This window comes from Apodemus sylvaticus, chromosome 19 (assembly GCF_947179515.1).
Source record: "Apodemus sylvaticus chromosome 19, mApoSyl1.1, whole genome shotgun sequence".
Taxonomy (NCBI): Eukaryota; Metazoa; Chordata; class Mammalia; order Rodentia; family Muridae; genus Apodemus; species Apodemus sylvaticus.
Genome location: NC_067490.1, coordinates 47594114 through 47621907, shown reverse-complemented (window position 1 = coordinate 47621907; position 27794 = coordinate 47594114). Strand labels below are relative to the sequence as shown.

The following is a 27794-nucleotide window of genomic DNA, read 5'->3' as shown; positions in this document are numbered from 1 at the left end:
CTCCTACAGAGATTTTTGCAAGCATGTATTTTCCAACAAAAAAATATTATAGTGATATCAATTAGTTTAAGTATTTTTATCATTATACCCATCTTCTACAAAACTATATATATATATATATACATAGTTACATTTAACTTTGTTTCCGATGGGTGTTTCACCCGAATGAGTGTCTATAGCCCATGTGTGCGCCCAGTGCTCACAGAAGCCTGAGGGCATGAGATCCCTTAGAATTGGTGCTGAGCCACCACGTCGGTGCTGGGAATTGAACCTGGTTCTCTGAAAGAGCAACCAGTGCTCTTAACCACTAAGGCGCCTCTCCAGCTCCCCAACTGGTATTTATTATAAAGCTGTGTTTGCGGTGAAGTACTTGAGTCGGCTACTGAGCACAAATGGTGTGCTAGGCATTATTTTCAGTGCTTCCTATACAACAACAACTGTTGTTCCCAGTCTCCAAGACCTTGTAAAGAGTTGAGCACTATCATCTCCGTTCTGTGACTGATGAAGGAAAAGTGGAGAAGTTAACAAGTGGCCCCGATCCAGGCCATGCAGAACCAGCAGAGTTAAGATCTTAACCCAAGCGGAATGGTCTCATAGCCTTGTCTTTTTGCCATTATTCCCATTATTCACGTAGAATCGGCTTGTCTAAAAACTACATTCAGAGATGGTGGGATGGGCCGGCAGATGACTCGCCTGCTGTCAAGGCTGATGACCCTGGGACTCACACCATGGGGGGAGAGGCCTGACTGCCCTGGGACTGGCCTCCACTTCAGAGTGTGGTACACATTCACATAAATAATTAAATTTAAAGGGAAGCATCTTTGGAATTTTGTGAAAATATTGTGGACATTTTCCTTTCGATAGTAAAAAAATACCTAGACTATGCCAAGGTTTTAGTGTGTGTGTGTGTGTGTGTGTGTGTGTGTACATCTGTGCATGTATACCCAGAGGCCACACACTGACACCAGGTATCTCCTCGACTCTCTGCCTTCCTTTTTACACATGGTCTCTCACTGACCAGGAGCTTTCTGGGCTAACCTGGATGCCAGCATGCCTCAGGGACCCTCCCGACCCTGCCTCTGCAGAGCTGGGATTACAATCTGCTTTTGTTGTTGTTGTTGTTTTTCTGTTGGTTCTGGGCAAGCTCCGGTTCGCATACTGGCACAGTATGCCATCCCTCCAGACTCTAACATCTCAGTTTTATACTTGGAGCAATTGTGGACAGAGCTAGATTGAGAAAGCCCGGCAGTTTGTCCATTCCAACGATGCGAGGCCTAGTTATGACAGGAAGCAACTGTCCTCTCCTAGAGCTCGACAGTACTGCAGACACCTGAGAGCAGCCTAGGAGACTCTGAATGGCACGTGCCAAGCTTGTGGACAGTAAATCCCCTAATTCAGTTCTCTCTTCCAGCACTCTCTGGCAGACAGCCAAGCTAAATATTTCTGCTCGATAAAAAATGCACTGTGCTCTAGTTTGCTCTGGCGGCCTAGCTTCCGTGATAGGGTTTTCCTCAGTGAGACTGGTAGCACCCATGTATACATATTTTTTTCCACCACAGAACTTTCTTTATGAGCTATGATTAGATTGAGCTTGTGCACGAAAATACATTGAGAAATTCTTTCTTCGTGACTCCTACTTATTCTTTGCTTTTTATCATCTTTTCGTATTTCCTAGGTGTCTGTCATTTATTACCTATCTGTTGCGTTTTTTTTTAACTAAATCAATTTTTAAGGCTGTTACAGTTGGTCAACTGAAAGACCTAACATATGGACCCGTGTGTTTATGCCAGATGAGGATTATAGTTAATTGAAATGTATGATTCCAGTTCTCATTAGGATTAATTAGAAGAGGAGAAGGAGCAGTGGTATTCAGATAGCCCTTCTAATGGCCTTAGAGTGTCTTCTTTATATCAGAGGCCTTGCTAGGAGTTGCCTGAAGGAACAAAATAATAGGACGTTTTGCCTCAGTGCTTCTTCTCTGACGGTTTATTGTGTGAATCCTCTCTGCTACCTTTACCTCAAAACCTTTTCAGTGGCTTAACAACAGCCATATCTCAACCAACATCACCATCTAAGTAGCAAGTTCCCACAAGTGTCAATACTCAGATCACCTCTAACCTCATGTGCCTATATATAATGTTCTAATTAAATATGCCTGTATCGCTATGACAGCTCAAACTATTCCCCAAGGATATCTTTCTAGGCATACAAATTATTTGGCCAAAGATTATGGATCTTCAAGGCTCTTGGTATATGTAGTTAAATTTATTTCTAGAAAAGTTGTATCAGGGCTGGAGAGATGGCTTAGCATTAAGAACACTGGCTGCTGTTACAGGGATTCAGTTCCTACCACCTATATGACAGTTTACAACCATCTAGTCCCAGTTCCAGGGGATCAGATATCCTTTTCTGACCCCCACAGGCACCAGGCAAATACATGGTGCATATACAAACACATGCAGGCAGAACACTCATAAACAAAAAAAACCCAAACAAATAAACACATTATTTATTTATTTATTTAGTTAGTTTTTTGGATTTGTTTTTTTTCGAGACAGGGTTTCTCTGTGTAGCCCTGGCTGTCCTGGAACTCACTCTGTAGACTAGGCTGGCCTCAAACTCAGAAAACCACCTGCCTCTGCCTCCCAGAGTGCTGGGGATTACAGGTGTGCGCCACCACCACCCGGCACTTTTTTTTTTCAAATTTAGAAAAAGTTATTATGAAAAAGCCCATTGTGTAATTACCTAGGAACTGAGATTTATTGTAAAAATTTAAGTACTAATACCTTTTGATGTTTCTTTTTATGTAAGTGTTGATGACATTATTAATGGACCACTGTCTATCTTTTGTTTATTTGAAAAACATTGTAAGCTCTTACTGTGTTTGTGCCATGCCCCAAAGAGCAGCTTTTGCTACCTTGAAATGTTTATTCTTATGATCATCTTCCACTGTTTCTTTGAAGAGTTACAATTTATAATGGTATGTTTAAACCATGTATTAAGACTGTGTCTTATAAGCTAGGTGTGGTGGCTCATGCCTTTGATCCCAGTACTTGAGAGACAGAAGCTCTGTGAGTTTGAGACAGGCCTGGTGTGTGTGTGTGTGTGTGTGTGTGTGTGTGTGTGATGAATTAAGAATTAATGTGTAAGGATGATAATGCCAACCTACTTTTGATAGAATGTAGAATTTGTGTCATTTTGGCAGTGTTGAAAGTATTCTTTCAACAAAGCTATAACCAGCCACAGAATGTATAATTTTTAATCTGTTTTCCAGTGTTGGGCAGGCATTGGTATTTATTCATCCACATCTTGATGGCAGTTTCTGTTCTGAGTCACAAAATCACCCATAACGGGAAGAGGCATGCGATCTGGGCCACCGGGGTGCCCTTCGTCAATCCCAGAGGCAGGCTGTGTCTGCTCCAAGCCATCCTCTCAGAAGCTGTTTCTGTTCCAAGGTGTGAGCTACATAAAAGCAGGAAGGAACTGCATAGGGAAAAGGAAACAAGAAAGAATGAAGCAGCCAGGCAATGGTGGCACACGACGTTAGGCCCAGCACTTAGGAGGCAGAGGCAGACAGATCTCTGTGAGTTCGAGGCCAGCCTCATCCAAAGTGATTTCCAGGATGGCCAGGGCTACACAGAGAAATTCTGTCTTGAAAAAAAAGAAAAAACAAAAGAGAGATAGAGAAAGAAAAAAAGACAAATATTGCATTTTTTTCTCATGCAGAATCCAGATTTAGCAATATATCTATCTGTACATATATATGACAAAAAAGCAGAAGAGATACTGATAGGAGGGAGAGAGGGACCCGGGTAATAAGGAAGTCACTATGAGGAAAATACAAAATAATGTTTATGTAGGAAGATGTCGCAATGAAATTCATTGTCTTGTGTGGTAACTAAAATCTAAATGAAAAAGATTTAACAGCCACAACTCGGAAGCACAGGGCATTGCCTTTGTGGGAAGCATTAGGAGAGACAATAGTTTATGTGTATACAACATTTAAAAGGTGGAAATCTGGTTAAGTAAAGTGAGGAACTCACACACACACATTTATCAGCATGTTCGAATCGCCCACGAAACTTCAAAGATGGAGTTAGCTGCCCCCCCCCCCACCTCATCATTTGATTTACTTTGTATAGATTCAACCTGAATGATACTATTTTAAGGATTTCCAGGACATTCTGGTGTGCCCCAAAGTTGGAAGGCTACTACTAACGAAAACATCTGTGGAGCATCGTTTAATGTTTTCCGTTCAATGTGTTGCACTTCTGTAAGCCTGGGCTTTTGTATTCATGTCCCCACCAAGCCAGTCGTGTCTTTTCTTTATCTAGTGTGGGGAAAAGGAGGAGAGGGTTCCTGTGTAGCACTTAGCTCTTTCTTTGTGGTTGGGAAAGAGAACTAAAGAGCAAATTCATCTTCTAAGAGATAACAACAGTGAAATCAACCTGGAAATTATTCTGTGGGGTGGTGGGGCTGGTGGGGAATATTATTCAGCACTTCTGTGAGAATTCAGATGGTGAACGGAATCGCTCTGAGAAACATGATCTTCCTTGTCACGGCTACACAAGAACACAGAACACTGCGAGGAGTTGCCTCGCCTGAGACTGAAACATAGCTTGCCTATTATTTGTTACAACAGAGAAATATAGAGTTAGGTAATGATAGATAGATAGATAGATAGATAGATAGATAGATAGATAGATAGATAGATAGACTAAACAGATTTTTATCCCATTTCACCGTTAGTAGTACAGTTAGTGTTTTCTTCTAAGACTCATCTGTAACAAACTCAAGACCAGACGATTGGTCTTGGACTCAGCGTGTGCCTTTGGAAGGCTCAGCACAGACAAGCATGCAGCTCCTGCTGCCTGTTGTGGGTAACTGTGCGACAACCTTCTTTCCATGTATGTCCTGGGCTCCTTCCTAGTAAAGGAGAACAGAAACATGGTAGGGCAGATGTAGCGCTTCTCTGGAAACAGGATGGTTTCAATCATCTTCATCCCACACAGACTTCCAGGGTGCTTGGAAAGGAACCTTACGCCGGCGGGCTTAAAGCTTCCCGGAAGTCAGGGCCTGTGCTGTGTCCAGATCTGACTCTCAAGAAAGGGAAGTAATGACGTTAGCAAGGAGGAAAAGGGATGAGAACTGGCTCCTGGCTGTTGCCTCCAACTCGAGGCAGCTGAGCGCCGGGCTTGGCATAGGCTCAACGCCAGGAGATAAAGAACTGTGTGGCGAGATACATTGATGGTCTGAACCCAAAGGTAAGAGGATTAGGCTATGTGTCAACATTACAGTAGTGTTAAGGAACCTGATTTATCAATTTTAGATTTAAATTTTTAAAAATATATTTATTTAATGTGTATGGAAATTTTGCCTGCACATATATCTGCACACTACATGCATGCCTGGTACCAGAGAGGCCAGTCCAGGACAATGGCTATTCTGGGACTGCATGGTACCAGAGAGGCCAGTCCAGGACAATGGCTATCCTGGGACTGGAGTTGAAGCCGTCTGTGAGCCACAGTGTAGGTGCTGGGAACCCAGCTCTGGTGTAAGAGTGGCTCTGGTGTAAGTGGCTACACCCCTGCGCCATCCCTCCATCCCCAGAGACTTACAGCTTCTTCAATTTAGAAATTCTCTAAAAAAAAAAGTGATTAAGCCATTTTACAATCTAAACCCTCTAGTCTGCTAAATAATACTAAAGAACTACTTTTTTTTAAAAAATGAAATTGTTAGGCAGGGGTGGAGAACATCTCTAATCCCAGCACTCGGGAGGCAGAGGCAGCTTGGGAGCAGCCTGGTCTATAGAGTGAGTTCCGGGACAGCCAGGGCTATACAAAGAATCCTGTCTCAGATAAAAGAAATGAAATTTTTTGTATATTCATTATGCATAGTACTGTTTATTATTTTTCATTTATTGTTTTGCTTAGAAAATGCCTGGCAAATCTTTTATAATTTAACAGTAACTTAGCTGAGTCTCATGGCTCCCACCTGTAATCTCAGGACAGGGGCGGCCTCTGAGACAAGAAAACCCCCGTGAGTTCAACTTTTGCTACTTAATGAGCTCCTATCTCAGACACAAAATTAAACAACAGAAAACAGCTACTTAATATTTTTAAGTTTGTTTGAAAATAGCCTTATGCTTCATAGTTAATTTGAGCAAGTATGATTGTTGGAACTGAAATCAGTTACGATCTAAGACGACGTGGACCCCACAACCAGCTGAGGAGAGAAATCTCTTGACTCAAATCGTCCCGGCTGCAAGTCCCACACTCTTAGCTGCAGGAAAACACTTGGGAATTTAGATGTGACTTCCGAATTTAGAATTGTTCAAATCCTGAGCAAGAGGCTCAAGGTCTGTTTCCTAGAGATTTCTGTGTAGTTTAAAAATACATTGTGGTTGAGGTGTAGCTCTAGGGTAGAATAGGAACTTTAGCCAGGCCCGAGTTAATCCCCAGCACCAAAGACAATTGATACATGTTGATCATTAATTACATTTTTAAAAATGATACATAGTTGCACTTCGAGTACTCTGTGGCCATTAAGAGTGAAGGTGACTTGGGAGAAGTGTTCTCAGTAGTAAGGGGAGCTGCCTGTCATAACACACTGCTGTGCACTAGAATGGTGACCTGCATAGTAGCAGCTGCTGGGAATTAGATCAGGAGGATCAGGAGTTCAAGTCGGCTAAGCTAGACCCTGTCTCAAAACACCAGAAACAAACAGAACCATTGAGATACACGTCCATTTAGAAGTGACACTTAATGGCTAGAATCTATACCAAATTGCTAACAATGACTGGCTTTTTTAAAAGGCCTACTTGGTAGCAAGGAATAATAAAGTAACCTTTCTCCTCCCCTCCCTGCCCCCACCCGGGGCTGTGTGAGGTCCTCTGTGGTGATGTATGGGCAGGACCCAAGGAGCAATCTCCTGATGCTCTCAGGAGAGCTGCCTCCTGGGGTTTTCTGGAGCCGGACTTGCAACTGTCCACAATAGCTTCCTCCTCCCTCAAGGGTGGAGTTTAACTTTCCTTCAGTTCTCTCCTTTAGCTACCCAACCTGATCCTAGCCACCTGCCACTAGAACCCAGCTTTTCTGAACAGACAAACACATCAATGCATTTCAGTTAGACCTTCCTCTGGGTCTGGGAAAATGGCTCAGCAGGTAAGAGTTCCTCCCATGAAATTTGGTTCCCTGCCTGACACCCATGTAAATGCTGTGAGGTCTTGGTAGCTGGCCATCTCTGAGAAGCAGAGACCTGCGATGCCCAGAGAAATCCACAGCTCCTGTGAGAGACTTGGCTCAATTGTTAAGCTAGGGAATAAACCAGGAAACCACAAAACACCTGACATCAGCCCCCCTCCCCTGTCCTCTCTGTTTCTCTCTCTGACTCTCTGTCTCTCTGCTTCTCTCATTCTCTCTCTGTCTCTCTCTCTCTGTCTCTCTCTCATCAATGGTAATGCTCTCACAGACCCTACAAAAAGCAACCACATTGAAAGGAAGAAGAGTTTGTTATCAGCTCTCAGCAGCTTCATTTCCAAAGACAATAATTCTCAAAACTCCCAATTCTCCTATACTAAATTACATTTCTAGGAGCAGAGATACTTTCGCTGTCCTTTCGACTCTGACTTCAGTTAGATGTGTGCATTTTGAAAGAAATGCCTTTCTATATCCAGTCTGGATAAAATTCGAATGTAATATTTAGCCACAGTGGCTTCTTGGGCAGTCCCTTAGGTAACCATACCATGTCCCTGGTTTTGCGGCTGGCCCTGGGATGCGATTGTGATTGCATTCCTGGATTTGGCATGCTGCCCTTCCTTGCCGTCAGATGCTCAGATGCTCGCCCGGCAGGACTTCGAGAGGAAGGGGCCTTGCCCTTAGTGGGATGTAGATGGTTCTGTCTTGGGTGGCAACGCAGGCAGAGAGCTTCTTCCTTGAGGCACCACACTCCCATTCCAAAATTTAAGAAAGCTGGCCGGCACAAGACTACCATAAGAATGACTACAAGAAAAGTTAGCGTATATAAAACTCCACAGTGACACTGATGTGTCACGCTGCATGGACCTTGACTAAAAGGCAGACAGAAATACTGCTACAAGAATTTAAAGAGACGGCAGCGGGTGGAACTTTAAGCATGATATGTTGTGTTGCAGCATTTCGGGAAATTGGGCGTATCAATTATGTTTTTCTCTGTCTTCCTTTTACAAACACCTGCAGAACTGTTTGGGGGGGGTTGTTTTGTTTTTGTTTTTCTACTCATTAGCAGAAAATAAGGAGGACTTTGTCTCTAATAGTTTAAAACTAATCCAAACTAGGTACATAATAGTTTTATGTGAGGAAACCCTAACACTCAGCAAAGTATAATTTTAGTCTACTTCATCAAACTGTTTGCACACATAAACAAATAGAATGAAGATCTGCGAGGTAGTCGCATGACTTACTTAGCTTTTAAATTTCTCTGCCCATCCAAAACAAGTTTACAGTCAGAATTATCAGCCTAATAAGGAGAGAGGAGTCTAATTGGTTTGTTTCTCTTATTTTACCTCATCCGCTGTGGGGCGATATGGCTACGGAGGGAATGAAGGGCCCAAGTCTGGCTGGAAAGCTTTCAGAGAGAATTAATTCCAGGGTGGGGGAGTGTTTACAGGTGAGAGGGACCTGAGCAGACCCGCAAGAAGCCGTGAGTGGAGCCTCTGTGCCTGCCAGGTCTACTACCACTAGGCCTGGCCTGGTAGTGCTCACCCACACCGTTAATCCCAGGACTTTGGAGACAAACGCAAGCAGATCTCTGTGGGTTCAAGGCCTGGTCTACATACTGAGATCCAGGCTAGGTAGAGTTATATGGTGAGGCCGTTTGTAATGGAAGAATGTATTTTCAAGTGCTGAGATCAGACATATTCCTTTATATCGATGGCTTCTGCCCTGAAACACTTCCTAAATTCTATGACTGTGGATTTTGTGCCCTGTGCTTCCTCTAACACGGGTGTCTTCAGAGCCTGTTTCAGGGCCTCATTTTCAGATAGGATCCGAGAACCACTTTTAATCTGCTCAGCAGACATTAAATACAGACCTATGTTAAGACAGACATTAATACGGTACTGAGCTGAGTATTGAGTTTTCAATAGCCATGACTGTTCACAACAGGTGGAGGAGAACAGAAAATCTCATTGACTAGTAAATTTACTGGTAAAGCTCAAATAAAACGAAAATGGCCAGCATGGGACGGGATACCCACAGCTCTGAGTTCTAGAGGCACAGTCATGCCTTGTACCACAACTTCAGCCAGCCTTGGAGGCTTGTAAGTAATAAAGTTTAGTGTCCCCTGTCTTGCCTTTTTTTAGGAACCCCTGAAATTAAAAATGCTTCCAAGAATGTTCAGAACAATATGAAACTAAATGTACATTTACTGTGCATAACAGTTTGAGGTATAAGTGCACATGTTTGTTTTTTGTTTTGTAAACCATGTTAATTTTTACAGTTTTAGAAAACCTCTATTCTGGAGAATGGAGAACTCTTTCTTCAAGTCTGGCGGAAATCTTTTATATTAGTGCAAACTAATTGCTAATGAAAGTCTGGTCAACAGGGAAATAAATCTTTGGCTTGTTTAACCATATTCTGGAAAGAACATCAAGAAGCAATGGTGTCAGTCACCCGAGGCGGTGAAAGCTTGAAGACCATCCAGTTACAGGGCGGCCCAACGAGATTAGTTCTCTTCTTGCAGGGATAAATGCGTTTACATTTATCTCCTGGTTTGGGGACTGGTTAATGTGTTACACCAGATAAATCTGTTTCCTGGGCCCATCTTTCAGCTTGTTCTCCCCTCTCTGGTGCTGACAGATAGGTGGAGTTTGACACAGTTTATCAGTTTAGCCCCTGCTGGGGACTGCCTGTCACTCTCTGCTTGCTCAGGCTGCCACAGAGCAACCTGAGGTGCCCTTACTCCCCAGAGACAGACAGGTTTCACCTCCCTTCGCATACATGTTCTCAGCCAGAAGTGGGCTCTTGATGATTTTCCCAGCAGGCTCACTGTAGAAATGCACAGACACAATTTTTAATGTGTAGGGAAAGGGCGAAATCAAGCCTGTTTCATGACCGATGCATGTATGAAAGACACTGAGTGAGCCTTGTTTCGCAACCACTGAAAAATACTTTCTCCAAAGTAATTGCGGTCCTGAGACTTGTTCTGTTGATGCCCAATGCCACAGCAGGCAAAGAAAGCAAGCCCCTTCTCCCTGTCAGACCCGCCAGGCCAGATCGAGGCTTCTCAGGCCAACTCTTTCTTCATGTCTGTTTGCATCCGTCCAGCCAACTGTGCCGGATAATGGGTTTTATTACCAGATCTCTCGCGTAGGTATACCCCACTCTCTGACCTTATTTCAATTTAACTTCCGGCCATGTGAATACAAAGTTGACACAAAGGCCAAGCCCTAAGTGGGCCTGTAGGGTTCTCTGGCATTCCAAATGTTATTGTTGGACAGACCTCTTTGGGACACTATACACACAATCACTGTAGCCATGCATGCTTGGGAGCTGGCAGTGGGACGCTACAGCACCACTTGTTGAACCTACAGCCATGTGCAGTGTGACTGTTGAGCAGCAAGCCCATAAGCACGCTTAGCTGTTACCTATTAGCGTGGTGACGGGGGCCCTCAGAGTTACTGATTTGAAGGCAGCCTCTGGCCTCTTCCTGCCGCCCTTTTCTGCCCTCCTTCCCGTTCAAGCCATGGGGGAGAGGGACAAGGCAGAAGAGGGAACAGGGTCCAGATGGGAACAAACGGAAGGCTGGAAAGATCCTTTCGGAAATAGGTCAGGTACTTGGGAGATTAGACGAGCTTGCTTCTTTCCTGAATACAATTAGGGGGAATTAGACCTGCAACAAGCAGGTTGGATTTATCAGCTTTAATTGTCTATTGTCAGGGCTCGCTCTCCTCCGGAGGATCCTGGTGGTAGGGTACACCCTAATACTTTTAATGGCCCTCCGGCCCTCCGTTGCTGGCTTAGCTCTCCTAAAAATCAGCCTCTGCTCCTCTCAGAGGAGCTCGCCTCAAAACCCCAAGCTGTGAGTTTCTCTGTGGTGGACCCACTCTGAGGTGATGCAGGGTTGCCCCTCTGTCCCCACAGGTGCACCAGGGGGAAGGGAGGTGGCTACTATTGAACATTAATAGGCATCTCTCGCTTCCCTGGTAGGCACTTTCAGGAAACAATGGGCTGTAGATGGTGAACAGATAAGGCCAGGCTGATGGCTTCAGAGTTTCCCACTCTCTTTGTCAGGGCTGATGGGTCAGAACCCCTGTCACTATCTTCCTGTTAAAAGGGTTATCAGGCTTATACACAGTCAATAGTAGAGAGTTTTTTTCAGAAGATAAGGTGTCTATTAGAGGAGGCCTGTTATTGTAATACCATTGTTTTCTGTTTCCTCAGCCTCTCAGGTGGGAAAGGCAATATTTGAAGCACCAGTCAGTTGTCTCCATACTCCAGGCCTAACGTAAAAGGAGGTTCTGCCGTGGGCTTTCGTCCCACTCTCCTCAGCCTGGAGTGATACTTGGAACTCTTGCATTTTGGATTCTACACGGTGTAAGGTTGTTTTCCTAGGCAGTAGGTATGACTGGGAGCTGCCATCCCCCGGGGTCATGATTGCAGGTGAGATCTAGTTATTGAGAGCACAGCCAGCAGGCATGTGCTTCCCTAGCTTCTGCAAAGCTGGTCCACGGTCTGCCTGGCAGGGAAGTGGGCTTTTGTCTTAAATCTGGTATTCAGCTCAGGTAAAGAACTAACTGCACCCCTCGGAGCTGAATTTATGCATGGGAGAGGGGTCAGTGATCCAAGAACTCATGATTACTTCTTTAGTTCTCTTTATCTGCTTCTAACTCCTGGAGAATTTGAGTGTGCGTATGTACTATCGAGCAAATGCATGCATACACACACACACACACACACACACACTGCCATCTTAGATCTTCCCTTAGAAAGGCTGAGAGGTATTCATCAGCCATCAGCCCCCCTTCCCCCCCACCCTTTGCCTCCATGACAGAACCTCTCTCCTAGGCTAACCTGCTTTGTAGCTAAAAATGGCCTTCAATTTTTTATCTTCCTGACTCAACACCCCCATGTGGAGATTATAGGCATCTGTCCCTTTATTTGCTTTCTGCCATACTAGGAATTGAGCCCAAGGCTTTGTATGCACCTACTGTCTTTCTCTTCTCACTGTGAGCCTTCCTTCTTGCTGTGGGGCCTCTCTTCCCACAGAGAGAGAGAGAGAGAGAGAGAGAGAGAGAGAGAGAGAGAAAGAGAGAGAGAGAGGGAGGGAGAGAGGCGTGCATTGGTGTGGAAGCTATCCTTCCTGCCTCAGACCCTGAGAGGAGATTCTTCAAGGAAAGTGCCTGTGAGTGCTCGCGCACCTGCCCTGGTGCCTCTCTCTCCTTGAGAGTCTCTGTCCTGGCTCCTGTGAGTTCAGGTTCATTCCTTTCCCACCAGATTCAGCCTAGATGACTTTTGGGTTCAGAAATGATTGCTTTTCCCACAGCCTTTTCAGGAGTTAAGATCCCTCTCATGTCTGAATCACCATAATAAAAACACAGTTAGAAAGGAAATCAGATCTTGGAAACCCACAGTGGTTTCCCCCCACAAATGCCAGGGACCTTATGGTTACTGTCGGCATTATTTGTTAAGTTGGTGGAACTTCAACTGAATGAGTAACTTAAAAGTATGTGAATAATTAGATAAAACCAAAACAGGACCAAAACATGCTGAGGTGTCCTGACATGGTCAATGCCGGAAGCCCTGGCACTAGAGCCATCTTGAATCTTTTCACAGGCCTTAGGAGAAGGGCTTATCTCTGGTACGTTCCTCGAGAGAGAAGGGAGCTCTCCTTTAATTTACTTAATCTTTGTTTCCCTTCTTTAGGAAGTCAAAACAGTGACATCATTCTAAACCATCCCACAGGCCCAAGGATCACCATTCCAAAGTCTAGGCCCTAACAATGTTTGTCCCAGTTTTGGGGGAGGCAAGCTGTGTGTCACGCAAAGGAAGCTTATGCTATTTTTAAATTGATTTAACACACCATTGAAACATATCATACACATATCACACCCATGACACACACGCTGCATTGTAACCCAGCATGTGTCATACATACATTCTCTCTCACTCACACACATAACTTGCTCTTCTTGTCTGCCTTTTAAAAACGGAAGGAGAAGCCAAGCCCGATTGACTTGAGTTGAAAAGGCTGTTAAAGTTTAAAAGCCAAGTGCCCCTCCAGTTCTCGGCCTGGCTTTGAGACATGTGGGAGGGCTTCAAAGCCACAGTGCCCCTCTTTAAGGCTCGGGCTTACAGTTGGTCCCCAAATGTTTACCAGCATAAAGATGCCTAGCTTACAGGAAGTGGGAAATGGGTGTGGGGGGTTGAGGGTGGGTGGGTTAGTAGGGAGTGGGGAAGAGGGTGGGGGGTGATCTATTGATGTGGTTAGCCTGTCATTGACCTTGTTTGGCTATAGCAGGAGTTGAATTAGAAAATGAAAACTTGTTTCATCTTGAGCATATTTTATCCCATTTTTTTTTCTTACTTTCCTTAGTGGGGGAAAAACTTTTTTTTAAACACAAGTGGAGTCCAGTCTCCAGGTTTGAAGCTCAGGTTCGCTCCATGGGGCAGTAGCGACTATAGGCACTATAGGCATTTTTTTTTGCTCAGTCACCTGGCCGCCTACAGAGTGAGTCCCAACCTACCCGAAGACTAAGGGGGCGGGGAACCTGGCCCAGGGGCTGAAACTGAACGAATGGTGGTTTTTGATGATGCATCAAAAGAAAGGGACTGAGCTTTCAGAGGACAGAGCTATTGGGCTCATGGTGGGTTACCATTTCACAGACCGCTTAACGAGAGAACTCTGCCAGGGAACTGCGGAGGTTGGCGACCAATGCTCTCTATCCAGTGGTTGTTTAGGAGAAATATTTTAATACTTAAGATTCCAGGCCAGACCGCTTCAGTTCTCTCTGCTAAGCACGGGCACTGTCTCCCTGTCTCCCAGATTTAATCCATATCCGGGGAACGCATGTCTCTAGCCTTTGGAGAGTGCTGGGTGACAGTGAGGCTCAGCCCAGAGTCAGGCTCTGCTTGGCTGTTCTGCTCTGGAGGACACCTTTGCGCTATAATATGAACGTGACGTTGCTGAACGTGACCATACTTCCTTCCTCGTCTCTGGGTGACCTTCATTTCAACCTCCATGGCCATCTCTCCGTAACTACCACAGGAATCCTCAAACCTTGGCCTGGAGTCATTTGCTTTCTTTTCCCTCATCTCCTTATAACGAGAGACAAACTCCAAGGATATCACACTCCAATACTGTATCCCATTTTTTTTTTTTGTTTCCTGACAGTTTCACTTACGGCTTTGTCCAGCACAGCTGGAACACCTGGAACTAATTTTAGGGTTGCCTGGACAAGCCTCACCCTGATATTTGAAGTTTGCGTCCTCCCTAGACTAAAGCCCATTTCACCACCTCGGAAGGTGAGCACAGGCTGATATGAATTACCAGTGAGTTGATTCACAGGCATCTTCCAGTCATTAAAGCAAACATTTGGCTTGAAATAGCCCTCTCCCCGCTCTGACTGCTGCCCGCCCTTTGCTTCTTTCTTTACAGCACAGTGGTGGAATCACTGACACCTGCATGGTATCTGTACCTCAAGAGCAGTGTTTTTCCTGAAAGGGAAGCAGGGTTAAAAAAAAAAAAACAAAAAAGGGAAATCATTTGAAATGTAAATAAATTATATCGAATAAAAAATGTCGAAAAAAAAAACAAAAACAAAACAAAAAACAAAAAAACCTGTTAGCTGCTATGCAGTGGAGACAGCTAGCAGCAGGCCGGCCAGTAAGATGACTACATTGTTTTTCTGTCCATGGTGGTGCTGACACAGCATCGGTTAATAAACCCTCTGCAGGAGGCTGGATTTCTTTTGTTTAATTATCACTTGGACCTTTCAGAGAACTCCTAAGAATTGTTCATTCAGTTTTATACCCCGGCACAAGAGCCAGCTAACAGCCTGTTTCCTCTTGGTGCTAGCGCCCCCTCTGGTAGAAAAATGCAATAACAGGTGGACCTACAGCCCCCGACCCAGGGAGTGTGTTCTATCTACTCTTGTCCCCTGGTATAAATTTGATTGTTTTGAACTACACAGTTGTAGAAAGATTTTTAGGTACACATATCATTTTCTGTGATACAATCTTCTACCTCCCACCCACTCCTCCCCCCCCCCAAAAAAAATTCTGGGAAAGTTTCTTGAAAGGAAAACAGATAAACAGTCCTGTCTTTATGATTGAGTTGGGCTTTTGTTTTGCTGTGTTTCATTTCTTCCTGTAAACAAATACTCAGATGTCCACTTCATTGTATGACTAAGTTGGTATCATTAGGTTGGGTCTGGGTGTGTGAATGTGGGTGTGGATCGGGATGTGGGTGGGTGTGTATGCCCCGTGTGTTTAGAATACTAGAAAAGATACCACAGTGTAAACTTTTGGGGAGAGATGATTTTTAAAAACGGGGCGGGAGGGAGGGGGGCTACGATGAGGCAAACCGGAAAGGGGGAAGACTTGAATTTCTGTGACCTCAGAAGTCTGTCGTGATGGGATGCTGGCTGTCAATGGGCCCTTGGCAGTATTGTTTCTGTGAATTGGAGGATCCCTGCTGAAGGCGAAAGACCATTGAAGGAAGCATGAGGAGCAGGAATGCGAGGTCCACGCTCTTAATAATAAACAAACAGGACATGGTATGCCATCATCACAGGATGTCCTTCCTTCTCCAGAAGACAGACTGGGGCTGAAGGCAAAGCCGGCCAGGCTCAGAAGGAGCCCCACTAATTACTGTCTCCAGCAGCTTCCCAGTCACTGCCAGCAGCCGAGCCCCCTTTTAACTGCGAAGCATTTCTCCTCTCCATTGTATAGACAAACTCAGAAGCCTGGCTGTGGCTTTGGGGATGAGAGGAACAACAAAACCCGAATATATGATTATAACTTTTTCCTGATTCCCTATTTCCAAATGGTCGAAAGGAGGAAGTTAGGTCTGCCCAAGCTGAATGTATTCAGTTAACAGGAGAAATGTAATCCTATACGTTTAATACTAGAGGAGAAACGCCTTAGAATATTTATTTCACTGGCTGTGACTCCGGGACTACAGAGCGACATAGCATTGCATGTGCCGCCAAAATACTTTAGCTCTTTCCTTCGAAGTACTTCGGACCCTGTAATTGAGACACCAAGTTTAGGTGACTAGGCTTTTCTTTTGAGGAGGAGTCCCCCACCCCGCCCCATTCTGCCGCGACAGGAAGCTAGCGATCCCGAGGACTTAGAATACAATCGCCGTGTGAGTAAACATGGAGGGCAAGCGCCCGCAAAGGGAAGTCTGAAGATTCCCAGTCGGTGTTGAAATCCATTTGCACACAGAGGAAGCTGCCGCGGGTCGCAGTCGGTGGGGGGGGGGGGGGAGGGGGAGCCCTGAACCCCACGCTGCACGGCTGGGCTGGCCAGGTGCGGCCACGCCCCCATCGCGGCGGCTGGTAGGAGTGAATCAGAAGGTCCGTGTTGGTAAAGAAGTCTGCGGCAGGGCAGGGAGGGGGAAGAGCAGCCAGTCGCTCGCTCGCTCGCTTGCTCGCTGCTCGCACAGACACTGCCGCCGTGACACTCGGCCCTCCAGTGTCGCCGAGACGCAAGAGCAGCGCGCAGCACCTGTCCGCCCGGAGCGAGCCCGGCCCGCGGCCCTAGAAAAGGAGGGACAGCCGAGGTGCGCGTCAGTGCTGCTCAGCCCGGCAGGCAGGGACGCGGGAGGATGTGGACTGGGTGGACATGAGCCAGGTTTATCTCAGATGTTGGATCTTCTCTTGGAAAAACGTGTGGGTACGACCTTGGTAAGGAACCTGATTCTGCTTTTAATATGATTTGAAAACTTTTTATCCCTTTTTCTTCTTCCTTTCTTTTCTTTTCTTTTTTTAACTTTTCTTTTCTTTCCCCTCCCCTTAAAAAAAAAAGAATGAAGCCGCAGTAGAAACCAACCCTTCTGCTTTAGTGCGCCGAGCACTGTCAAACATTTAGAAGACTTTTTACCCCCGTATGAATCCTTAACCCTTTCAGTTCTAGACATAATTGTCAACTCACTGAAATTTCAGTAGTGGTTCTTCTCCGATTCGCCACCCGCTGCCAGTAAGGGAACTATACCGGGTTGGCTTAGGTTTTCATTTGTATTTAACATCGTTTGTCCAACACGACCTTACAGGTTGGAACTAAATAAGTATAAGAGAGTTTTAAGTTGTAACCGGGACAAGGACAAGGACAAGGAAACCTCTTTCCCCTCCTAGGAGCATCCTATCTAGGGACGATGTGGGGAACTGTAAAGACCAGGTCGAGGGAGGGACTCCCGCCGTGCTGTGTTTACATTTTCACAAGCGCACGTTCTTACTTGGATAGCCTTATTCCTAATTTTTAACTGCGGCGTCTACGTAGACATACATTGCAGAGGCCGTTTCATCTTTTTTTGCTTTTCCTCTTTGGAAAGGATTTTTTTTCCCCCGAGGGCAGATAAGAGGAGGGTCCCCAAGTCTTCTGTATAACTTTAGTTACAGTAAACTGTGCCACTTCGGTGACTTCTGGGAATTCATGCACTTTCACATTTAAATAGAAAGTGCTATTTGTGGCTGAGGACTCCTAAAGGAATTCTCTTCAGGGAATTCTATTGACTTTTTTTTTTTAATGTTTTGTTTTTCATTTTCCTATCTGGCTCGAGATGCCCACCGATTAAAAAAAAAAGCTGCTGGGTGTTTCCCGCTCCCCAATTTTTCTTTTCCTGTGACCCATGAGAGCTCGGGAAGGCTGGTGCTTGGGGATGCTGGCAGGATGCAACCCCTCTCGGGCTTGCCTGCTGGAGGATGAAAGGGACTGAAGGAGCCGGCGCTTGCGCGGCAGAGGGAGGGGGACCCAGTTGTTTTGAAAGTTGCTTCGCTAGGGAGCTGGTGGGAAAGTTCAGTTTTCCCCATTTGGAAAAGGCAGGCTGGGTTCCGCTCCTGCACCACACGCGTTTTCCATTTTTAGCTTCATTCAGACGCAGACAGCGCCCCTGCCTCTTCCTCCCCTTGTTTGTGACACTTCTCTGAGGCAGCTTTTCCACAGCTCTGAGGGTCTGGCGGCCATGACCCCGGGCGTCCCCGGGACACAGGACGCAACAGCGCCCACAACGCATTTCTGCCTTGAGAGGTAAAGCCAAGGATTGTTCAAAGGTAGCTAGCTGTTCTTCCTCTCCGGATGAGGTGACCATATACATATAGGCTTTTTTTTTTTCCAGCCAAGGGTTGCACTTTAAAACCGTGCTGCTTCAAGGCAGTCTACTTGACACGGCTTCGGACTCTTACTCAACTGTCCAAGTACTCCATCAGCTTTTAAAGTCTTCAGAGTACTGAGTTAGTCATAGCCTCTAAGAGGGAGGCACAGGAACGCCGGACAATGGGGATTAAAAGCCTTTCCCTTCTATTCCAGGCTGCCCCCAAGTGTAGCTCCTCCGGCTCCGTGAGGTTTCAAGGACTGGCAGAGACTGGGATCATGAAAATGGACATGGAGGACGCTGATATGACTCTGTGGACAGAGGCCGAGTTTGAAGAGAAGTGTACATACATAGTGAACGACCACCCCTGGGATTCCGGCGCCGACGGGGGTGCTTCTGTTCAAGCTGAGGCATCCTTACCAAGGAACCTGCTTTTCAAGTATGCTGCTAACAACAGCAAAGAGGTAAGCCTGCCGGCTGCCTGCCTTCCTGAAGTCTGACTGGCCATTGGACCAGCTCTCCTACTGTCTCTAAGAACCATGAGAATTTATATGCACTGGCATGTAATTGATCGCTCCACTGACTATTGTCATTGCTTTCCCTTCAAGCCAATTCCTATTCATTTCTTCCTTCCTTCAGCTGTTCTATACTAATTAGTAAACAGTTAAATCTTTTGGCAAGTTGACATGTCTTGGAAAAGCTGACTGGCAGTACTGGTGGGCCGCACCTTAAAAGGACTCAGTGTTTCACCCACTGGCCCTCTTGGACGACAGCTTTAAAGGAAGGACACTTTCTTAGAAAAAGAGGTTTTCCCTTTGCTCATGAGATGGCTTTATTCTTTTAACGAGCTGGCTTTATTAGCTGGGTTTCTAAAATTATTCTCAAAACCTTGACGTGTTTATGAACTGAAGTGATGGCATTAACCAGGAAGAGGGTCACGTAAAAGTGTCCTCTGTCAGGATGACCTCACTAACCGCCACTTGCCTGTGGCAGCTCCTCTGCCTTGACCAGGCCAGCAGGCCCACTTTTTTATGGCTTCTGAAGTGGGTACACTCTTTGTATCAAAGGGACAACCACCTGAGGATCACCTGATTTGTTTGTATTTAGCATTTTATATAACAATTAGAGTCAGCCGTGAAGTGATTTGCAAAATTACTTCTTGTTCTGAGAATCTGGCTGCCCTCCTGAGGACTAAGTTGCCGGGGAGACCTTGGGAGACTTCCCACCATCACTGTCGCTGCCTCAGTGCTTTGGTTTCTGATACTTGCTGACTTTGGGGAGCAGTGAAAAGGGGGGGTCCTGTGTTGTAGGGATTCCAGATTTCTCCTGGAAGTATGCACTATGAGTAGCCAGGTCACTTTCCCCCTCCCTAATCCACAACATGGGAAAGAATCCCCAGAGTCGGGAAACACTTTGTCTCTTTCCTGTTTGTGTGTCTGAGTTCAGTGTTTGGGGGGAAAGGAAGGAGGGGGGTGGGGGGGGGAGATCAAGATCTGAACTTAAAGAGAGGAATTCTGCCTTGAGTTTCACTAAAACTCCACAATTTGTTTTATTTCTGATGGGAGACTAGTGTTGTGTTTTATGAAAAGCAAAATTTAAATTGTAGTTTGTATATAAATATCACCCAAAAAAATGTAACCTCAGAGGTCACCCTTAATTATACCTCTTTCTGAAAACAATGTTCTTCTCAACAGAAAGCCTCTGAGTATGTAACCGGTGGAGTCAATGTGGCGTTTGTTTGGGTATTTGAGGCCTGGTTGTGGCTTTAAAAGGTGTAGTGTGTTCTTACCCATCAGATTTGCCTAAATATTGGTCTCTTCAAAAGGGGCCATTCACGTCCTGTTGTCTCTAGCCTATGGAGATAGAAATAAAACCCTGGATTTTGGTCATTGGCTCCATTTTCCTACAGTGTCCTTCTCAATCCAGTCCTTTTAAGTTTTTCAATTTCTGTTGTTCTACTGAAAACCGTGGCTGAACGGGAGTTATGCTATTAGCTCATTTAGTTCAAGGTTCAAAGAGATAGTCAACTTCCCCGAAGGCTAGAGTTACAGCCAGGCACAGACTGGGAACAAAGTTCCCTGACTGCTCCAGGTGTTTCTAGATCATACCACTCTGGTCCCTCTTGGTGTCACTGTGGCTTTATCTATCTTAACATAGTTCAGACCTATCTTTTCACTGGGCCTGTTTGATTCTTTTTCTTTTCTGCTGAATTCCTTCTCACATCTCTATGTTAAGCAACCAGAAAGAGAGAGCTTTTGTGTTTCTAAAGGGGAGTCCTTCATAACACATAGAAATCGGGTTCTTTTTAATCTCCTCTGGGTTTTACTTAAATAAAGGTCAAACGGTTGTGGTAGCACCTCTTCAGTCCTCAATCACGAAAGCCACCAGGTAACAAAATTTAAGCATCATCCTGTCTTAAGCATATACCAAAATGTGTGCCTGCTTTTCTGTCTCTGTGTCTCCTGTTTTGAACTTTGGGACAGGTCCCTTGGGGTGGTGAAAGAGAAGGACAGAATTGAGACACGGAGGGCGTGATAGCTGCAAACCAGTCCCAGGCCAGCAGCATCCAGGACGGCTGAAGTGTTTACATTACCATTCTTCAGTGGGCCCTGTGAATTCCACGAACTGTGGAGACGGGGAAAGGCCTTATGTGTAGTTTTTATCTGACTGATCTATCTCGCCCATCTTTAAATGTTTTCATTAAAATAGCAAAAGCTGTTACTTTATGTACTGGGTGCTGACATCCTGGGGATTTTTTTTTCAAACAAGATCATTTTTCATTTTGAATTTGTGCTATGTGTCAGCACCTCCCCACCCCCCACCCCCTTGCTTTAAAAACAAAGCATGCAGACTGTATTTCTGATCTTAACATCAATTTTTAGCTCCGGCTCAGAGTTACTCTGTTCTTTTATTGGGGCCATTCGATCATTCTTACTTCCTATTTCCAGATCTAAAACCAATTACAAGCACACTATTCAAAACTTTTAGGACGTTTAACCGGGTGGGTTCTTCTTTTGTGGGGATTTCCCCCTTAACCTCCTAAAATAATCTCTGAATATTTAACTGCATTTAAAAAAAATTGATATTGACATTGGAGGAGCAGTATCCAGGAGCCATTTCTGCTGTCAGTTGAGCTGCCTGGTCCTCACGGGCTGTGTGGCTCCTCTGTGACTCTGGTCTGAAGTTGAGTGGTGACAAACACCGGGCAGGGACCAAACATCTAGGGATGCAGTGTCCATTCTGATTGAAGTCCATTATTAAATTGAGCCATCTGTATGCAATCTCAGCATAACATGCAATTCCACCTCCAGACTTTTTTATTTGCTGGTGTATGCCTGAGCGCCACCACATCTCCCTTCATATAAAGATAACGAAGAGGAGACCTTTTAAAAACACCTGTTAATTCCTTTGAAAGCCAGACTGGAGTACAGACTTGACATCCAGGCCTATAGTAAAAATGCGGGAAAGGAAATCTAATTGTTGGGTGAGATTTGGGGAAGAGAAAGACAGCAAGTAATTAAAGTAATCTTAATTTGAAGTGAGGAAACTCAAGCCACATTCGGAACTGAATAGTGTCTCCTTTCAAAATCCCCATGCTTTCTCCTGGGCGTTTGTCTCACATGCTCTCTAAATGCTGGTTTGTTTTTAAAGCAAACAAACAAACCTATGTTGTCCTTGTCGCCTAACTTTCATTCTATGCCCCCACTCACTCTGTCCTGCACTGTAGGAATCTTTATTTTGTAAAGTTAAAAAGCAGCTCTGCTTTTTGTCTCCGAGCTCCAGTTTGTGTCGTATAGCCGGAGCCACTGACAGAGACAGATGCGCCCAGGTGGCAGAGGGCTCGGCTGGCTCAGCACGGAAAGCCAGCCATGAAGGGCTTCTGTGCGGGCAGAAGCAGCATGGGCAGCCACAGGAGGCCTCTCTCTTACTGATGGGTTTAGGGAAGGCACAGCTGCCAGACCCCAGGAGTAGTTCTTTAGGACCCTGGTCAGTTCCAGTGAGGGTTCTTTCTTCACTTAGGTGAGCATTCTCTTAATTAGTCTTTTTAGCACTGTGCACCTCAAAGCACATGCCAAGTTTCTCCGAGCCCTTTGCTTGTTCCTAGGGTAGGACACTGTAAACAATGGGCTAGGGAGATGGGGTTGGGCTAAGATACTCATCTGGATCTGTTTTCTACTTTCCATTAAGAGCAACCCTGGCTCTTAGCCCCATCCAAAGACACCCACAATCACCATAACCTTAGAGCTGTAGTTTCTATGTCTTCTTTGATTAAGGAATCAGACATGGATTAGACAGGAAGGTGTTTATTGTGTGTTGAGCTTGGGGCAGCTATAGGTGGTTTATTTGATGTTCTTTTCTGAGATAGAATCTTGAGATGTCTGTAGTCAGAATGCAGGCCACAAGCTGCTGGTCTTCCTGCATGCTATGATTAGAGGCATGCACCACCACACCTAGTGAGACAGGTGATTTCGAAGCTACAGGGTTCCTCTAACCTCAGAATGCTGAATTGTGTGTCTCTGTTTATCTATCAGTGTGAATTTCCTTGTGTTCCTCTGCTCTGTGTATAGTATTCTAATTATTAAGGTTCTAATTAATAATTAATTCTAATTATTAAGGTTCTGTTGTATTCATAAAAATCATCTAATATTGCATTTTGGTCTGGTTATATTCCCCAGACTGACCTTGGACTCTCTAATCTCTTGTCCTTGACTCCAGAGTGGCTGGGACTTGAAGCCACCCCAGAATTCCTAGCTAATCCTTTTTTTTTCTCATTCACATGACTTGTGAGTTGCATTTGTGACCTTATAGATGGAAGGTGCCAACTCTATAGTTGTGCCTAAAAGGTACAAGATAGCTTGTACCTTCTCTACTTTTTTTTTCTTCTGTAGGACCAAGATTATAACTAACTTCCTTTTGGCCACAGGACGATGTGTTTTGTTAGCATTAAAATCGATAGGTGAAAACCAAGAGTTTCTTCTGTAGAGAGAATGACCAGCTAGAAGAGAGTCTGTGACCTCATTGCACTGCTCCTTGTTGGTAATCAAGCTCTGACTCCCAAGAAACCGTGCAGGAGGCTATAATTTAAAACAAAGTTGATGAACCAGTTGAGTGCCTTTCTTAAAATTACTGCTTTAAAGTGGATATGTGGAAATTATCAGCTGCTAATTATTGGCTCCCTGACAAATGGCATTATTTGTTTTTCCTGCTTGGCATTTTAATATTATAGAATAAGCATTCAAATATAAATGTCTAATAATTTGTGTATTATAGAAGACAATTTCCATGGATTTTACAGAGTGGGTTCAATAATTTGCCCTAAACAAGACTGGGACTGGGGACGTCTAGTCAAGCGGTCTGTGTAAACTTTTATCTCCAGAGTCTCAGCTCTGAGATGTTCCTGTTTCCCCAAAGCTAGGCTATTAGCAGACACCACCAACGGTGCGGTGTTCTTGGAAGCATAGACAGATGTGACGAGGGCAGAATTGACAGATGTGACGAGGGCAGAGGAGGAGATGAACATCTGCTTTTTTCAGACCTTTGCCACAGATTCATACAGGACCAAAAATAACACCTTTAACTCAACCAGTCTGTTTCGAATTGTGCTGGATATAGAGAATTTCTCCTCTCCCCCTTTCCTGTCTTAAGAATGCCCCATTAACATGTATTGACTATTAAATTGTTTAAGAAAGTGGCATCTGATGATAAAAGGACACCTGTCAGGAGAGTGGCCTGTACTCGCTCTTCAGGTGTTTTTATTCCACACTAGAGCCAAGCTTAACTTTTGATGAGACTGGATAGCAGTGCGCATCACAGCCCAAGTCTCAGATTGCCACTCAAACTACCTGAAGGGCCATTGGTGTGCTTCCCCGTGCCTACCGTTGCTGTGTCAGCAAGGTGTTCCTTACTGTTCTGAATCAGAACCAAAATTAAATTGAGAAAGCAACCCCGGCACTGTGAGAGGTGCACAGAGTCATTCAGGGTTCTTTTGAATTACTTCTTATTTTGTGTCTGAGTTTTGGTTATTTTTTTTTTGATACCCTAAAAGGAAAGTTATGCTCAAGGAGGAGTTACCATAGTTAACATGTGTCTTCAGCAAACCCCACAGAGTCAGGGTGTGCGAGGCCTTCAGGCTGAAAAGGTCATTTCCTCAGATCTTAGAAGCCACATCTTCTAGAACCCACAGGCTCATTATATATTCCATTTCAAAGAGGGACTTCTGACCACCATTGAGTACATGTCAGAGAAGAACAAAGTTACTGAAAGATCTTTCTTCTAGTAAAGAACCCTTACAAGCTCTGAGGAAAGGGGGAGGGAGAAGTCATCTGGATTTAAAAAAAAAAAAAAACTTAATGTGTTTGGTTTCTGGTTCCCTCGGCCTCTGTGGAACAACTAAAGAGCATTATTTTGGTTTCTGAGGTTAAAACTCTTGCCTTCCCCTCAAGCACACTGTGTTTATGGTTTGAGGAAGAAGGAGGGAACTAGGGAACTGAAGGCAATAATCTTGGTGTCCCTCTTGGCAGTTTGGGTCTCTTAGAAGGGAGCGCGCATCTCCTGATCTCCCACCACAAGAGGCAATAAGGCAGAGGCACCTGAAAGCAATGCCCTGAACTATCTCAGCCCTGGGACACCTTTAAAAGATGACTGTCAGGAAGCTGACTGTTACCTGTGAAGGCATCGTTGGTGCCTTGCTGGGTTCAGTTCACTGAACTAGGTAGATTGACATCTCAGAGTCTGAGTGATGACTTCATATTTCTTTCCCTTTAGGTTATTGGTGTGGTGAGTAAGGAATACATACCAAAGGGAACGCGGTTTGGACCCCTGATCGGCGAGGTCTACACCAACGACACGGTTCCCAAGAATGCCAACAGGAAGTATTTTTGGCGGGTAAGTGAGAAAACGTCTTTTAAGACTTTTCAGTATAGAACAGGCTCACTTCCTTTTGAACCTGTGATGAGAAATAACAGGGTTCGCCTGAGGAAACCTTGGAATTCTGAGCACGTTCAGTAAAACTGGTTAAACTCTCTGCCTGGAAATATTAGCTGGACGTGGTTAGATGCGGACTACCTGTGAATCTCAATTTTTGCAACTCATTACATATAGGTCTGTGAGGAAAGGAAACAGTTTGCTGCCTTGCTTCAAGAGCAGACTCATTTGCATTTCTCTTCGAGGAAGTAGTAATGAGTCACCAAGGCTTAGATTTCACCCTTTCTTGATTTCTTGCTGAGTTAACTTCATTTGAATGAAAGAGTTATCCTAAATGAAAGGATCTGGAAGAGAAATGTCACAGAGAGGATAGGTAGATGGCAGGTTAGTGGAACTGGGAAAGATCATGGAGATAGTTTCATTTAAATCCATCTGGCCCATTAAAACTGTTACAGTTGACAAATCAAAGTCGCTAAGCATAATGGTAGACTCAGCTAGAATAGCTATTCTAAAGGTCTGGCCTGTGCTATCACCTTTGGAATGTCAGGGTTAGCAAGGGCTCTGCGGTGTTCTGGGAGGTGGGATTCATGGGTAAAAGTTGTTCTCTGAGGTGTCTCTGGAATGTTCAGTTTTCCTCAGTTTAGAACTGAAGAGCTATTATACACATTTAGTGAGCTGTTTTCCTTACACAGACATGAAATGGTAACATCCAAAACTGGATTATGCTTACTCTGAGTCATATTTTTTTGCATAAGAAAAAGACTTTGGTTAAAGAAATTACCTATTCCTGAGAGTCTTTCTCTATCTAGTTTCTTCTTCGTTTTGTTTTTAGAAACTTACTACTTATACAACTGTAGTTGTAGTCTTGTGAAGTATTTGTTCTCAATTTTTATTTATTTAACACTTACTTGGTGTTAAAATATATTGCTCCAAGATTCTAAGTCTGAGGATATGAGCGGTTTTGCCTTGATCGTTGCTCTCAGATGGGAGCCTCAGTGGTCAGTCTGTCTCTGCTGGTCTGAATGAGGACACTCTGACACTGTCCTTTTGAAAAAACAGTCAAGAGGCACCAAAGGATCTCCCATCACTGCCCCAGCTCGGTTTCATTTAAAGATTTACAAAAATAATTAGATTAACTAAAAGGCTTTCCTTGGGAGGAATTATTTAAGTCAGTTGTCCACATGCAACGAAGACAGGAATAAATCTTTTCACAGGTTGGAAGATCTTGATTTGTCAAGCAGGAATGGGAACATCTGTCTGTTGTGAGGAATGAAAGGGTGTCATGCAAATTACAGAGGCAAAGAGATGCTGGGGTAGAGGAAGCAGTGACATTTCTTGTAACTGTAGTAGGAATCAGCTTGTGTTTAGTGTAATGCCAGACGAAAAGGCGGGCATCAGTGTGCCTTTTATAAAGGCATGATGCTATTTTCTTAGGGTGTGTGTGACTTTCATGACATCCACGTGAAAGCCTTCTGGGATCCACACACCCTCTGCTAGCTGTTTCCGGCCGGTGTAAGAGCGACGGAACCCCTTGCTCCTGGAAGTTTGCGCTTCAGAGTAAACAAACTTGAAAACCCCTCTTGATAGCTGAATCCAGCCGGTCTTGTCACATTTTCTCTTAACGAGACGCACACACCCGCCACACACCGCGGAAGCTCTTGCAGGCTGCTTTGATGAAGCCACACACGCACCCCCCTCATAAGTCACAGGAAGTCACTCTTAAAAGAAACCGATTCTGCTGTTTACTGCCTGTATTAAAGGGACAGAGTTCCTTTTTATTTCTGATAACGTTGGAGGGAAATACAGAAACGGTCACACAGCCACTGTGTGACTAAGAATGAAGCAAGTAGCCTGCTACCCTATAGAGCAAAATCCCTGGGCAAGCAGGGTGGCGCGGACCTCTCGGAGACTGTCTTGTGTGTAAAGAAAGCTCTCCGGTCTGGTCTGAAGGAAGGCGGTGGTTCTTCAAAGAAAAGAGCTTTTCTGGAGAGGATAAGGAGTGAGTCTTTACCCCTTGGTTTCAGTCGGAGTGTATTTGCCTCAACTCTGCCTTTAACCAAGCATTGTGAGTCAGAGGTAGCATTGCTGAAGCACAGACTCTCGAGGTCTTCTCTACAGAGACCATACATTGTCTTTGTCTTCTTTTTCCAAAAGCCCAAACTCTGATGTCTCTTGTGCGTGCAGGCTGGGCATGCTAGCCTCTTCCTCCCAGACATGGGCGAATCCCTGGACTCCTTTGTCATGAAAGAGGCGCACGGCTGCCTCTGTTTACCAAGAGGAAAAGTTCCCTCTCAGGAGGCTGTCAAACTTTGGCCTCCGTGCCAGTGACTCCCTCAGTTATGGCAGGTGAAGTTCACCTTTGCCCCACCCAGTGTTTCCACAAAAAGGCAGGCTTCCAAGTAGTCATCTGAACAAGTGTTACAGTGGGACTCGGTGAGGGTGGAGGGTGTTTGCAGAGGCTAAGCCCTGGGCGGACGGGCAGGAGGAGGTGTAGGAAACACAAGTACAGAGGCCATAGAAAAAAGGTGAGACTCGGTTTGACGCAGTGCTTGGCGGCTGCTGTACCCAGTGACTCAGTC

At 44.9% G+C, this 27794-nt stretch overlaps 1 protein-coding gene across 4 annotated transcripts in view; it reads left to right on the top strand.

The window, feature by feature from the left end:
• The window catches only part of Prdm1 (PR/SET domain 1), a 91959-nt gene that overhangs the window by 54180 nt on the left and 9985 nt on the right, over positions 1–27794 (top strand). The window contains exons 1-4 of one of the 4 annotated variants that reach the window (XM_052163635.1): positions 16827–16888; positions 18316–18394; positions 18507–18755; positions 25057–25176. In XM_052163635.1, coding sequence (XP_052019595.1) covers positions 16827–16888; positions 18316–18394; positions 18507–18755; positions 25057–25176 — 510 coding nt within the window. Of the gene's footprint in view, positions 1–16586; positions 16889–18315; positions 18395–18506; positions 18756–25056; positions 25177–26381; positions 27215–27794 lie in introns of those variants that run through there. The other 3 variants (XM_052163632.1, XM_052163633.1, XM_052163634.1) reach the window with 3 other exon arrangements.